This window comes from Bison bison, unplaced genomic scaffold (genome assembly GCF_000754665.1).
Source record: "Bison bison bison isolate TAMUID 2011002044 unplaced genomic scaffold, Bison_UMD1.0 scf7180017864079, whole genome shotgun sequence".
Taxonomy (NCBI): Eukaryota; Metazoa; Chordata; class Mammalia; order Artiodactyla; family Bovidae; genus Bison; species Bison bison.
In genome coordinates this window covers 1,111,917-1,128,130 of record NW_011494651.1, presented here as the reverse complement: position 1 = coordinate 1,128,130, position 16,214 = coordinate 1,111,917, and the positions used below count along the sequence as shown (strand labels likewise).

The following is a 16,214-nucleotide window of genomic DNA, read 5'->3' as shown; positions in this document are numbered from 1 at the left end:
CAACTCTCCCATCCATACATGACCACAGGAAAAACCATAGCCTTGACTAGATGGACCTTTGTTGGCAAAATAATGTCTCTGCTTTTCAATATGCTGTCCAGGTTGATCATAACTTTCCATCCAAGGAGTAAGCGTCTTTTAATTTCATGGTTGCAGTTACCGCCTTTATTTCAGTTTATCAAGAAATAGCTAATAAACATTGCTATTTTTATAAAGAGGTCTAATTCTTTTATTCCACAATTTTTAAAGAGAAAAAGCACAAATATACACAGTAAGAGAATGGGGAAATAATTACACACACAGTGGTTATTAAAATGTACTTAGTTCTCTGTCAGTATCCATTTATGTAGATAAAGTTGTATAACCTTTCTATAAACAAACAGCCTCAGGCCACTTGCCGGAAAAGAGGAGGATATTCCCTTCTATTTCTAGCTTGCTGAAATTTCTTTTATTATGAGTGAGTGTTGAATTTTGTCAAATGCTTTTTCTGCTATCTGTTGGGATAATAATACTGTTGGAGTTTGGAGGGAGGTGGCTTATTAATATACTAAATTACAGTGATTGATTTTTAGAATATTAAACCAACTTAGCATATCTAAGATGAACCCCACTGGGTCATGTTGTATTATTCTTTTCAAATATTTTTGGATTGACTCATTAACATTTTAGTGTGGATTTTTATATCTATATTCATGAGAGTATTGGTCTATAGTTTATTTTTCTTGCAAATATTCTTTTTTATATTTTTGTATCAGGTAATGCCAGACTCATAAAATGAGTCAGGAATTATTCTCTCCTCTGTTTTTCATGGAGAGTTTTTGTAGAATTTTATTATTTTTTTCCTAAAGTTTGGTAAATTTTGGTAAATTTTGCAAGTGCTACCCACTTTTCTTTATGGAAATATTTTTAAAGTTAAAAATTCAGTTTCCTTATTGATATAAGGCCATTCAGGACATCTTTTTTCTTGAGTGAGCTTTGGTAGCTTGTGTATTGAAAATAACATTTGTGTATTTCATCTGAGTTATCAAATTTATTAATATAAAATTATTAACATTTCCCCTTTCATCCTTTTCAGTTTCGTAGGATCTGTACTGATGGCCCTTTCATTCCTGATATTGCTAATTTGTTTTCTTTTCTTCTTGATGTCTAGCTAGAGTTATATCAGTTTTATGGTCCTTTGTAAGACCAGCTCTTGGCTTCATTGATTTTTCTCTATGGTTTATCTGTTTCTATGTAGTTGACTTCTGTTCTTAACTTCTTTATTTCCTTGCTGCTACTTATTTTGGGTTTAATTTACTTCTCTTTTTTCTTACTTTTTAAGATAGAAGCTTGCTTTATGTATTTACGCTTTTCTTCGTTTATAATATAAGCATTTAAGCTGTTTATTTTCCTTTAAGCACTGCTTAAGCTCCATCCCACTACTGCTGGTATGTTTTATTTCATTTTCGTTCCATTTAAAATATTTGTTAATATTCTTTGTGGTTTCGTTCTGTGATCTATGGGGTGTTTAGAAGTATTGTTTAATTTAACAGAAATTGTTGTGATGGGGGAGGATTTAGATATGTTTCTGTTACTGATTTTTATTGTGATAAATATATTTTGCATTATTTAAATCCTTTTAAGTTGATTGACACTTATTTGATAACATGGCATGTATTATATCTTAATAAATATTCTGTGTGCTCTTGAAACGAATATGCATTGTTCTATTGGGTAGAGTATTTTCTGAGTAACTTTTAAGTCAAGTTGATTGGTGTCTTTTATGTACTTACTAACTCGGTCTAATTGGTCTAGTGTTCCCTAAGAGAGGAGTTTTGAAATTTCCAAGTACTTTTGGATCTGTCATTCTCTCCTTCCAGTTTTCTCAGTTTATATTTCATGATGTTTAAAGTTTTGTGATTAGGTGCATTCATGTTTGGGATCATTATGTCTTTTTGAGGAATTAATCCCTTCTCCAGAAAGAATGAAGAGGCTGGGCCAAAGTGGAATCAACACTCAGCTGTGGATGTATATGGTGGTAAAAGTAAAGTCCAATGCTCTAAAGAACAATATTGTATAGGAACGTGGAGTATTAGATCGATCAATCAAGGTAAATTGGATGTGGTCAAGCAGGAGATGGCAAGAGTGAACACTGACATTTTAGGAATAAGTGAACTAAAATCAACAATAAAGGGTGAATTTAATTCAGATAACCATCTACTACTGTGGGCAAGAATCCCTTAGAAGAAATGGAGTAGCCCTCATAGTCAACAAAAGAGCCCAAAATGCAGTACTTGGGGCAACCTCAAAAGCAACAGAATGATCTCAGTTGTTTCCAAGGCAAACTACTCAACATCACAGTAATCCAAGTCTATGCCTCAACCAGTAATGCTGAAGAACCTGAAGTTGACTGGTTCTATGAAGATCTACAAGACTTTCTAGAGCTAACAACAGAAAAAGATGTCCTTTTCATCATAGGGGATTGGAATGCAAATGTAGGAAGTCAAGAGATAACTGGAGTAACAAGTAAGTTTGGCCTTGAATTACAAAATGAAGCAGGACAAAGGCTAATAGAGTTTTGTCAAGAGAACACACTGGTCATAGCAAACGCCCGCTTCCAACAACACAAGATGACTACACATGGACATCACCAGATGGTCAATACTGAAATCAGATTAATTATATTTTTTGCAACCAAAGGTGGAGAAGCTCTATACAGTTAGCAGAAGCAACCTGGAGTTGACTCAAGCTCAGGTGATGAGCTCCTTATTGCAAAATTCAGGCTCATCCTTGAGCAAGTAGGGAAAACCACTATGCCATTCAGGTATGACCTAAATCAAATCCCTCATGATTGTATGGTGCAGATGACAAATGGATTCAAGAAATTAGATCTGATAGAGTGCCTGAAGAACTATGGATGGAATTTCATAACACTGTACCGGAGGCAGTGACCAAGACCATCCTAAAGAAAAAGAAATGCAAGAAGGCAAAGTAGTTGTCTCAGAAGGCTTTACAAATAGCTGAGAAAAGACGAGAGGTGAAAGCCTAGGGAAAGATATACCCAACTGAGTGCAGAATTCCAGAGAATGGAAAGGAGAGGTAAGAAAGCATTCTCAAGTGAACAGTGCAAAGAAATAGAGGAAAACAACAGAACGGGAAAGATGAGAGATTTCTTCAAGAAAACTGGAAATATCAGTGGAACATTTAATGCAAGGATGGGCACAATAAAGGACAGAAATGGTATGGACCTAACAGAAGCAGAAGAAATTAAGAAGAGATGGCAAGAAGAACTATACAAAAAAGATCTTCACGACCCAGATAATCACAATGGTGCAATCACTTACCGAGAGCCAGACATCCTGGAGTGTGAAGTCAAGGGGCCTTAGGAAGCATTACTACCAACAAAGCTAGTAGAGGTGATAGAATTCCAGCTGAGCTATTTCAAATCCTTAAAGATGGTACTGTTAAAGTGCTGCACTCAATATGTCAAAAATTTAGAAAACTCAGCAGTGGCCCCAGAACTGGAAAAGGGTCAGTTTTCATTCCAATCCCAAGGGAAGGCAATGCCAAAGAATGTACAAACTACCATACAGTTACAGTTACTTCACATGCTAGCAAGGTCATGCTCAAAATCCTTCAAACTAGGCTTCAGCAGTACATGAACCGAGAACTTGCAGATGTACAAGCTGGATTTAGAAAAGACAAACCAGAGATCAAATTGCCTACATTAGTTGGATCATAGAGAAAGCAAGGTAATTCCAGAAAAACATGTACTTCTGCTTCACTGACTATACTAAAGCCTTTGATTGTGTGGATCACAAAAAACTGGAAAATTCTTAAAGAGATGGGACTACCAGTTGACCACCTTACCTGTCTCCTAAGAAACCTGTATGCAGGACAAGAAGCAACAATAAGAACTGGACATGGGACAACGGAGTGGTACCAAATTGGGAAAGGAGTGTGTCAAGGCTGTATATTGTCACTCTGCTTATTTAACTTACATGCAGAGTATATCATGCAAAATGCTGGGCTGGATGAATAACAAGCTGGAATCAAGAGTGCCAGAAGTAATATCAATGACAATATCAATGTGCAGATCATACCACTCTAATGGAAGAAAATGAAGAGGAACTAGAGAGCCTCTTGATGAAAGTGAAAATAGGAGAGTGAAAAAGCTGGCCTAGAATTCAGCATTCAAAAACTAAGATAATGCATCTGGTCTCATCACTTCATGGAAAATAGAAAGGGAAAAAGTTGAAACAGTCACAGGTTTTATTTTTGTGGGCTCCAAAAATCACTGTGAATGGTAACTGCAGCCATGAGATTAAAAGATGCATGCTCCTTGGAAGGAAAGCCATGACAAACCTAGGCAGCATATTAAAAAGCAGAGACATCACTTTGCTGACAAAGGTCCATAGACCGAAAGCTATGGTTTTTTCATTAGTCATGTATGGATGTGTGAGTTGGACCATAAAGAAGGAGAGCACCAAAGAACTGATGCTTTTGAATTGTGATGTTGGAGAAGACTCCTGAGTGTCTCTTGCACTGCAGGGAGATCAAACCTGAATATTCATTGGAAGGACTGATCCTGAAGCTCCAATGCTTTGGCCATCTGATGTGAAGAGCTGACTCATTGGAAAAAACTAATGTTGGGAAAGATTGAGGGCAGGAGAAGAAGAGGGTGACAGAGGATGAGATGGTTAGATGGCATCACTGACTCAATGGACAGGAGTTTAAGCAAACTCTGGGAGATACTAAAGTACAGGGAAGCCTGGACGTGTACACCCCATAGTGTCGCAAAGAGTTGGACATGACTTAGCAACTGAACAACACATTAAATATTACTCTCTTTTCGTTATTACTGCTGTTGTTGCCTTTGTATTAGTAGTATTTAGCACAGTGTCTGATACAATTAGTGCTTTAAAGTGTTTCTTGTATGAATGATTCTATTAGCAGGTCATGTGAGGGAGGGTAGATGGAGAAAGGATGAGCTACAGTTGATATTGGAATTCTTTTTTTTAAGATAGGAGTTCTGTTGATTTATAGTTGATATACAGTATTATATAGTTACAGGTGTACAGTGTAGTGATTCGTAGTTTTCAAAGACTGTACTCCATTTGTTATAAAATACTGATTATATTCCCTGTGTTATTCAGTATATCATTGTAGCTTATTGTATACCCACTAATTTGCACCTCTCAATCCCCTCCTGCTATGTTGCTCCTTTCTCCATCCCTCTCCTCATTGATAACCACTAGTTTATTCTCTGTGTCTGCTTCTTTTTTGTTATATTCACTAGTTTGTTGTATTTTTTTGGATTCCACATATTAGTTATAGCATATAGTATTTGTCTTTGTCTGACTTACTTCATTTAGCATAATACCCTTCAAGTCCATCCACATTGCAAATGGCAAAATTTTGTTCTGTTTTATAGCTGAATAGTATTCCACTGTATGTATATATATACACATACACACACACACATATATATATATATCACATCTTTATCCATTCATTTGTTGATGAACATTTCATTTGCTTCCATATCTTGGAAATTCTAAATAATGCTGCTATGAACAGTGGGGTTCAGTTCACTTCAATCGCTCAGTCGTGTCCGACTCTTTGCGACCCCATGAATCGCAGCATGCCAGGCCTCCCTGTCCATCACCAACTCCTGGAGTTCACCCAAACTCACGTCCATCAAGTCGGTGATACCATCCAGCTATCTCATCCTCTGTCGTCCCCTTCTCCTCCTGCCCCCAATCCCTCCCAGCATCAGAGTCTTTTCCAATGAGTCAACTCTTCGCATGAGGTGGCCAAAGTACTGGAGTTTCAGCTTTAGCATCATTCCTTCCAAAGAACACCCAGGACTGATCTCCTTCAGAATGGACTGGTTGGATCTCCTTGCAGTCCAAGGGACTCTCAAGAGCCTTCTCCAACACCACAGTTCAAAAGCATCAATTCTTCAGCGCTCAGCCTTCTTCACAGTCCAACTCTCACATCCATACACGACCACAGGAAAAACCATAGCCTTGACTAGACGGACCTTTGTTGGCAAAGTAATGTCTCTGCTTTTTAATATGCTATCTAGGTTGATCATAACTTTCCGTCCAAGGAGTAAGCGTCTTTTAATTTCATGGCTGCAGTGGGGTGCATGTATCTTTTTTATTTAGAATGTAAATATTTTTTATTTACATTCAGTTTTTTTTATATGTACCCAGAAGTGAAAGTGCTGGGTCATAATGGTAGTTCTATTTTTAGTCTTCTTTTTTTATTTTTAGAAATCTCCATATTGTTTTCCGTAGTGGCTATACCAATTTACATCCCCACCAAGAGTGTACCAGGGTTCCCTTTTCTCTACATCCTTGCCAGCATTTGTTATTTGCGTTCTTTTTAACAATAGCCATTCTGACAGCTGTGAGGTGAATTTGATTTGTATTTCCCTGTTGATTAACAGTGTTGAGTATCTTTTCGTTTATCTGTTGGCCATCTGCATTTCCTCTTTGGAAATATATCTATTCAGATCTTCTGCCCATTTTTGCATCAGTTTGGTTTTGAGTTGTTTGAGCTGATTGTATATTTTGTATATTAACACCTTAGCAGTTACATCACTTGCAAATATTTTCTCACATTTAATAGGCTGTCTTTTCCTTTTGTCAGTGGCTTCCTTTGCTGTACAAAAGCTTACAAGTTTAATTAGGTGCCATTTGTTTGTTTTTGCTTTTATTTCCTTTGCTTTAGGAGACAGATTCAAAAAATATGGCTACAATTTATGTCAAAGAATGTTCTGCCTATGTTTTCCTCTAGGAGTTTTATGGTTTCTGATCTTACATTCAGGCCTTTAATCCATTTTGAGTTTATTTTTGTATATGGTGTTAGAGGATGTTCTAATTTCCTTCTTTTACTTATAAAAGAAGTCCAGTTTTCCCAGCACCACTTACTGAAGAAACTGTCTTTTTGATACTGGACTTCTTTATGGGGAGTTTATGAATCTCGCATAGTAGGAAAGTACATCAGGAAAGAACATGTTCTTGAACTCCCAAGTTTGGAGTTTGTGAATGAACTACTATTTGAAAAGATTAATTGACTAAATAAAATAAACATATGAATTGTAACTTAAAAAGATAAGGAAACTATAGATTGTAAAGGATTTAAGAAACGCATTCATATGCAGTATATGAATCCTGATTCAAACAAACCATTTTTTTTAAACTAATGAGAATCAGGAAATTTGGCAAAGATAGCACTTTGATATTAAGGATGTTATCATTTCTACCTATAGAAGCTTATGGTTATGTATTAAAAGTCACTTCACTTTCAGAGAAACATTAAAATATTTATTGATGAAATTACATGATGTCTGAAATTTGCTTTAAATAGTGATGGGAAGGAGTAATAAGTGGGATTATAGGTAAAAAAAGATGGACCATGAATTACTTAATTAGAGTTGGGTAATAGCTGTATGGGAATCCATTGTAGTCTTTTTTTTATATTTGTGTTTGAAGTTTTCCATAATAAAAACAAAAAAATTTTTTTAAAAATTAAAGGATGACCCAGAGGGATGGTATGGGGAGGGAGGAGGGAGGAGGGTTCAGGATGGGGAACACATGTATACCTGTGGCGGATTCATTTTGATATTTGGCAAAACTAATACAATATTGTAAAGTTTAAAAATAAAATTTAAAAAATAAAAAGGAAAAAAAATTAAAGGACTCTGTTTACCACTTGTATTATACTAGATTAGAATTTGAGAAACAAAAAACTCGGCTTAATATTCAACTTGAATATAGTCGTAATCATCTGAAGAAGAAACTGAATAAGATTAACACATTAAAAGAAACCATCGAGAAAGGTAGAGAAGACACTGATCACCTAAAGAAGGTAATGAATGATGCGTGACCAAAGTGTCATTGAAATGATGACTTTCTTTGATGAATAAGTGTTGAGTTCCTGAAAAGCTCTAATAGTGATAGAAGGTGGGGAAGGGGTACAGATTTGAGAAATACTTGATGTAAAATCCGCACAGCTTCATGACTTTCTAGATGTTGAGAGGATGGTTCTGAATTCTCACTTGGGTGATTGGTGGATAGGAGGAGAGATTAAGGAGAGAAAATTCTGGACCTGTGGAGCATGACTTCCCTTTGTGACATCTAAACAGCAATTTCCGACAGATAGTTAGTGAGTACATGGATAACAGGAGAAGTCTAGGCTGGTTTATTGGAGTAGATTGAATCCATTATGTAAATTCAGAGAGTAGGCAGCGAAGAGCGGTGGAGCAAGGATGGAGTTCTGGAAGGAGTGGTTGCCTTGGTTATGAAGACGGCCACGATCCCCAGTGTGTGAGGAGAAAGGAAGTGAGCAAAGTTAAAGTGAAAAGGCTAAAGTTAAAGCCAAGAAGGTAAAGTCTGGTAGGAAGAATGTTTTCACTGGACAGTGGAAACAGAAGTCAGATGACAGCAAGCTGGGAAATGAATCCAAAGTGAAAGAGAAAGGTAGGTAGTGATTACCTGGTAGTGTAAACAGGAGTGGGTCACATTCTACAGTGGAGGCTCTGGCAGCGTGCAGGACAGGGTTTGTCTTGGAATGACTGGGATGGTTGTATTAATAATAAAATGACCTGTTGGCCTTATTAATATAAAAGATGGTAAGCCTGTAATGTGAATCATCTCCATACAGGTTGAAGAAAATTGTCTGAAAATTGTGGATGAACTCATGGAAAAACAGCAGCAACTTAAGGATCAATTTGTCACTCAGAATACCAACGTTGAGAAAGTCCAAGCTCAAATTGAAGAGGAACGAAAGAAGTTTTTGGCCATTGATAGGTGATTAAAAGTTTATCAAGAGTTTAAAAAATGTTTACCATCAATTTGAAATTTATTATAGAAGTTTTATTATTTGAATATGTACCTTTATGTGGCTTTTGGTCTCCTATTGCATCTGTCAAGCATTGCAACTTAGGGGAAAAACCAAGAGAGGTGGTTAGTTGTTTAGAGTGTATAGTACTTTTAAATGAGTAAAGAGAAACCTATACAAAGTGTTCAGTTCAGTTTAGTCGCTCAGTCATGTCTGACTCTTTGCAGCCTCATGAACTGCAGCATGCCAGGCCTCCGTGTCGTCCATCACCAACTCCTGGAGCTTACTCAAACCCATGTCCACTGAGTCGGTGATGCCATCCAACCATCTCATCCTCTGTCATCCCCTTCTCCTCCCGCCTCTGGTCTTTCACAGCATCAAGGTCTTTTCCAATGAGTCAGTTCTTTGCATCAGGTGGCCAGAGTATTGGAGGTTCAGCTTCCTTACCATAAATCTCCTTGACACCAGTCCCTTCCTGTTAAGAAGGCCCTGCTAGTCTGTATGACAGCATAGCGAGTGAGGTGTCTTATCTGGAGCCATACTACATGGTTCCAGGCCCTAGCTCTGCTGCTTATATATGGTGCCTTCATTTTCTTATTAGTAAAGTGGGGATGGTAATAGTGCCTATGTCATAGAACAGTTGTAAGGATTAAATGAGTTCATATGGTTCTTAGAACAGTACCTGACATTCAATGAGCGTGTATTTGCTGTGATGATGATCAGTAGCACTTTGAGTCCACTGGCCTGTTGAACCAATGACATCTGCTCTCCTGTGTGATTGACACAACCATAAGTGAACAGGTGCAGTGAGTTCTGTTTTTGCTCAAACTCTTGAATATTTCACAATGTTCAAAGTCTTAGTGTTTCAAAATGCTGCCAGAAAATTCTTTGTCTAAGATTTTTGAGTGGAATTTAGTTTGTTTATGCATAATTTTTTTGGCTCATACTTAATTTAAATAGAACCACATCTCTATCATCAGATTCTTGAAAACCATATAATTCTTAATTTATTTTCTTTTATTTTTAGTCTTCTGGGTCCTCTTTAAAGTCCCCCCTTTTGTTTCAGCTGGTAAGACTCCTAAGCCCTCATTAAGATAGAAGGCCTTACATTAGTGGTGGTGATGGTAGTAATAAAGTTTAGACTATTAGGTGTGTAATGACTTAATTGGTAAGACATTTATCTTGCTAACAGACACTTTCTCTTGGTTTGAGGTTCTAAAATGTAGAACTTACATTGAGAGAGATACACCTTGAAAAATTGTACAGATTTAAAAATAAGGTAACTGGAAGAGCACTGTATTGTTGTTAGCCTGAGTAAAGTATATTATTGGAAATGTTCCCTTGGATTAAATAATTATATTCATGGCCTTTGTCAGGAGTGTTAAAGTTTAAATTACAAGCATTCATGGACTAACTCTGCAACTTAACAGCACTTGAAAGAAAAAAGTTTTTTCATGTAAATTTATAAACATGTTTTTCTTCCTGATGGAACTTTATGTAATTAGTAAAATATAATCACTTTTTCATATCTGTGTATTTGCAGGGAAGTGGGAAAATGGCAAAAAGAAGTTGTGATCCTTCAGAGTTCTCTGGAACAGAATCGGTTAGAGAAGCATAACATGTTGCTTGACTGCAAAGTTCAAGACATTGAAATAGTTCTTTTGTTGGGGTCGCTGGATGACATCATTGAAGTGGAGGTACTCTAGCAAGTGATTTTAAAATATGTGCAGTTGTGTGGAACTTTATGTAGGCCTTTGTTTGCTTCGTGAAGTTGTAGCCATGCAGACTCTTAGTCTTATTCTAAAGCTTTATTAGCAGAAAAAACATCTCTTCTGGGAAGGGAAAAGGGCAAAATGATCCTCATTCCAGAAGACTGGGCACTTTGTATAGCTCTCTTATTTCTCTTGCTAATCCGTATCCTTTTAGCTCCATAGGACCAGTTTCTTACCTGTATATAGACACCCAAGAGGAATCAGAACTAAAGCCATGGGAGTTCAGGGGCATTCTGGAGAGATGGGGTAGCCACAGTCCGTTGTGGGCAGGGGCACATGCCTGACCCCATGAGCAGTGCTGTACTCTGGGAACACCGTCAGTGGTGTGTGGAGGGATCTCGTTCTGCATCTTCACCAACAACTTGAGGTCCTTTTCAGTAGAAACATGACTCACTGAGTCTGTCCAGGTGATGAGAGTGTGGGGAAGGTGATAATAGATACCCAGGGAGTCAAAAGGGGAGACTGAAGTCTCCCCATGGTGGACATTTTTCTGTTAGCTTCCTTTGCTTTCTCATCACATACATACTACACAGTACTCTTGAGGTCGGTGGGACACTTATATACCCTTTGTTCTGCTGCTCATGTGAGGAAAGATATGACGACATAGTTCAAGAAGAGTATCTTACTATTAGCTAAGGCAGAGGATGGTGAACATAGTTCTTTTACCTTTCAAATTATCTTTTAAATCTTTAGTGGTCTCTTCCCTGTAGTCCCCTTTCCACCTCCCTCCTCCCCTTTCTGCTTTGTCACCAGTCAGAAATCCATGCATTTCCCTCCAGTTTCTACTCCAGAAGAGGCGTTCAGTCCTTTGGTTTCTTCAGTATGAAGCAGCTGTGAAACAGTTTTTCTCTTGCTGATTTTGACTACTTCTCATAGCATAATTCTGGTGTTATATTATACTCAAAAGTCTTTTGCTGGGGAAGGAGAGAGATTCCCTGGCAGTCTCACTGCCAGGGCCCCCAGTTGGATCTCTGGTCAGAGAACCAATATACTGTAAGCTGCACAACTAAACCTAAAAAAGAGTCTTTTTTCTCTGTTTTAGCAGAGAGTACATCCCAGATGGAAGGAAAGGAGAAGCCACTTTACTGGCCACAAATGTCATGAGCCCCACTCCGATGGCTTTAAAGGGGGAATGGGAGGTCAGGGGATAGGACTGAAGTGGAGGCTGCCTTCCCTGTGACATGGTCCAGGAATTTGAACACTGTGGAGAACTTAATATGTATTGGCTTTATTTGTTCAGATCAGCTTTCCTCACATGGCTGCAGCTGTAACCACTAGCTTTGACCAGAGCGGGAAGACACCTCTCTCCTGCCCTCAGTTAGAAAAATCCTGAGGAAGAACTCTGACTGGTTCATTCTGGATCATGTGTCCACTCTTAAGGGTGCAGAAAGAGGGAAGGGAGGGTCTTAACAGAAGAACTGGATGGAAGCAGAAAAGCAGTACTCACAATAATATAGAGAGAAATGGAAAGTCTATTTAAAAGGCTGTAATTTTAGAAGAGGTTTGTCATTGAATAGTGTGGAAGCAGCAGCAGCTTTAGTGACTGACATCTAAGTAGATGCTGCTGGTCAAGTATTCCTGCTGCTGCTTTGGTCCTATTGTTTTTTCAGTTAGTGAACTTTCAGAAGTATTCTCCAACATATGTGCCCACCATGAATGTGAAATTATTTACTTGTTTATTAGGGTGAATGACTTTCATATTCATAGTGGTTATTTCAAAGCAGGTATTAATACCTTAAGCTGGATTAATACTGAATCGTTATCTAGAAAATGATAGGTCTGATCTACTTTGTGCTGGTCAAACCACATTGGAATATTGCATTTACTTTCTAAAGCATGATGTTTTCTGAAAGTAAAGTGTCCACGATAGTGAAAAGGCCCAGACTGTGTCATGCTGGGAAGAGAATTCTTGGGGAATATGGTTATTCCCCTCCAGCAGAAGAAGGTCTGCCACAGAGGACAGAACATACTTGTTCTTTCTAATCCTCAGGGGGACACTGGAGTTGGGGGTGGAGGACACAGAGTCAGATTTCTTCTACTAGGGAGCACTTCCTGCTAGAAGGAGGGAAGGCCTCTAGTGGTGAGTCCCTGATTGAAGTTTTACAAGCACATCTAATTGTTGGTGTTTAGTTGCTAAGTCATGTCCGACTCTTTTGCAGCCTCATGGACAGCAGCCATGTAATGAGGGTGCTGTACAAGGTCATCTAAAGTCCAAAACAGAAAAGGCATTGGGTATACATTGTCTCTTTCCAGAAGGCTGGACAAGGATCACCACATAGAATTAATTGTCTTATGCAGTTGTAGGAATCGTCTCACAACTATTGTAAGGTAGAACTGAGATTTCCCTTCCATGGGACGTGTTCAGACATGGGATGAGTTACCTACATCTGCCAGAATTCTCATAGGAAATTCTTATATTGTGGGAAAGACTGTACCAGATCACTGGTTCCCAAACCCTTCACGTGCACGTGAAGCCCCTGGGAACCTTGTTTCCCAGGTGAGGCCTGCTCTCGCCGGCCCACAGATCACACTTCAAATAGCAAGGCATTAGGTGACTCACATAGAAACTTAATACAAAGTACAATGTTGAATCATAAATAGTAGTTGTGAGATTCAGGGGTTCAGTGTTACCCTTTGTGTTCAAATTCCCCTTCTGTGTGAACCGTTTTAGTGTAAATATATAACATGTGGACTTACTTCCAAAGGTAGTTTTATTGGTTTGTTTCAGGTGAGAACATCTGTAAAAGAGTGAGAAAGGGTTTTCGCTTAATTTGTAGGTCTTGCTTTTGGTGTCAGCATTACACCAAAAGCTGGCCTGCAGCTAAATAAGTGCTTCTTTATTTGTTCCTTCTTTCCTCCTCTTTCTTCGTTCAGAGTGACATATATTGAAACTGAAATACATGTTTCCAGCATTGCAGTAGGCACTGAGACTACAGCAGTGAGTGTAACTACCCCAAATCCCTTCCTTCGCATTCTTCTGGGGGAAAAAGTGGCAGACAGTAAAATATTCATGTGTTTGGTAGTGATATAGGCTAAAGAAGATACAAAGCAGGGAGGGAAATAAAGAGAACTTGAGGCAGAGGCCTTGGATGTCCTGAGAGAAGGCAGCTGGCTAGTAGACGAGGTAGAAGATGAAGAGATACAGACGTGTAGAGGAAGGGTGTCCAGGCAGAGGGCATTTCGCCAGCCCTAAGTGATGTGTACACGGTCTGTTCAAGGAGCCCAGGTTGGTTGGAGCAGGGAGACTAACACAGAGTGAAGTTAAAGGGGAAGCCGAGGCCTTGGAGGCCTGCATAAGGCTGTTATATCTTCTCGGCCATCAACTGGAGGACTTGGGACAGACACATGAGTAGAGAGCCCCATTTTCAGATAACAAGGAAAGGGCTTTGTGTGTTTTTCAGTTGGGGACTGAAGCAGAAGGTACCCAGGCAACAACTGATATATATGAAAAAGAAGCAGCTATTGAGGTGGACTACAGCTCTCTAAGAGAGGATCTGAAGGTAACTGAAAGACTTCTGTTGTTTCTGACTAACTTATGGGAATACTGAATATATAAATCCTACAGAATAATTTTTAGATGACAGAGCATAGTTTGGGGGGTAAGTAGATTTCCTAATAGTTTTTAAAGAAATAGTATAAACAGGTTACATATAAAATGCTTAAAATATTTAAAGTGTTTATATCAGCATTTCTCCCTCTGTAGTCTGTAGAATACCAATACCATGAAAGATCTTGTTGAAGAAGAAAAGTTTCTGCCAGTATTTTGAAAGGCTGTTCCCTCTTCTTGAAGATTCACAATGAATAAAAAAAGTCATTGAGAAAAGTCCTGAAACACACAAAAGTAGCCAACACACTTCAGGATCCTGAATCACCCTGTCTGCGTCTCAGTGCAGTACGTCAGGAAGTGACAAGCTCTTCATAGCAGCAGAGCACAGACCAGAAATCGAGTTTCATGGTCTGTTTAATTTAATAGCTCTGACTCTGTTTCTGTTACCCCTGTAGCCATATGTTGCTTTGTGTTTTGATTTTGTCCTGAAGCTGCTGCTTTTATGAGGACAAAATGACTCTGGCCTTTCTTGCCTTCCAGCCAACACAACCACAACCCTCAGAGAAGAGAGAGCACCTATTGTAGTGGTGCTGTTCTTAAGGTTGAAGAAAAGCTTTTCCACAGAGGTCCAGCAGTTGTCCTCTCATCACAGTGTCCTGAATCGGGTCACATGTTCACTCCTGGCCAGTCACTGTTGGAGTGGGATGGACTTAGCTTAGGCCAAGCAGGATTCATGGGCCCTATGAGGGAGACATGGCCAACTTGGGCTTTGTTAGAAAGGAAGAAAAGGAGAATGGATGTCAAGTAGCAATAATTACCACGTCTTTTTATTTCATATTTTTAATATTAATATATTTTGTTAGATTTATTGAGTTCTTTTATTGTTAATTGTGGCACTTTGGGAAATCAGAAAATAACCTCTTATCTATTTTATAGTCTATTTAGTGCTTTCATATTTAATAAGTCCTTCCCTACAACATTACTATTTATAAATATTCTCTTCCTGTTAATGATTTTTTCTTTTCTTAGTTAATTTATCTGAAATTTATTTTTATATATAGTATGAGGTAAGAATCTTTCTTAGAAGGTACATAAATTAATCAATTTACTCGGCATCTTCTAAAAAATTCTTTCCTCCAATGAATTAAAACACACCTTTATCAGATGTTAAATAACCCTCTACAGGGTCAAGAAAGTTTTCCTGGAAGGTAATGCCTGCCGCACTTTTCCCTTCTCTCCTCACTCAAGTTAGTTCTGCTCATGGTTTAGGTTCTAGTTTAAATGTTACCTCCAACTGAGCTATTTAAAATCCTAAAAGATGATGTTGTTAAAGTGCTGCACTCAATATGTTAGCAAATTTGGAAAGCTCAGCAATGGTCACAGGATTGGAAAAGGTCAGATTTCATTCCAATGCCAGGGGAAGGCAATGCCAAAGAATGTACAAACTACCATACAATTGTGCTCATTTCACCTGCTAGCAAAGTAACACTCAAAATCCTTCAAGCTAGGCTTCAGAAGCACGGGAAGATATTAAGAAGAGGTGGCAAGAATACACAGAACAACTATACAAAGAAGATCTTCACGACCCAGATAATCACGATGGTGTGATCACTCACCTAGAGCCAGACACCCTGGAATGTGAAGTCAATGGGCCTTAGGAAGCATCACTACGAACAAAGCCGGTGGAAGTGATGGCATTCCAGTTGAGCTATTTCAAATCGTAAAAGATGATGCTGTGAGAGTGCTGCATTCAATATGCCAGAAAATTTGGAAAACTCAGCAGTGGCCACAGGACTTGAGGAGGTCAGTTTTTATTCCAATCCCAAAGAAAGGCAATGCCAAAGAATGCTCAAACTACCACACAATTGTACTCATCTCACACGCTAGCAAAGTAATGCTCAAAATTCTCCAAGCCAGGCTTCAATAGTATGTGAACTGTGAACTTCCAGATGTTCAAGCTGAATTTAGAAAAGGCAGAGGAACCAGAGATCAAATTGCCAACATCTGCTGGATAATGAAAAAAGCAAGGGAGTTCCAGAAAAACATCTATTTCTGCTTTATTG

General features: G+C 38.4%; 1 protein-coding gene across 1 annotated transcript in view; it reads left to right on the top strand.

Annotated features, from left to right (window-relative positions):
* SMC1B (structural maintenance of chromosomes 1B) overlaps nt 1-16,214 on the top strand; it is an 82,314-nt gene that overhangs the window by 52,676 nt on the left and 13,424 nt on the right. Inside the window, exons 16-19 of the mRNA XM_010837626.1 lie at nt 7,719-7,860; nt 8,656-8,801; nt 10,376-10,529; nt 14,006-14,104. Of these exons, the coding sequence (XP_010835928.1) occupies nt 7,719-7,860; nt 8,656-8,801; nt 10,376-10,529; nt 14,006-14,104 (541 nt within the window). The remainder of the gene's footprint in view (nt 1-7,718; nt 7,861-8,655; nt 8,802-10,375; nt 10,530-14,005; nt 14,105-16,214) is intronic.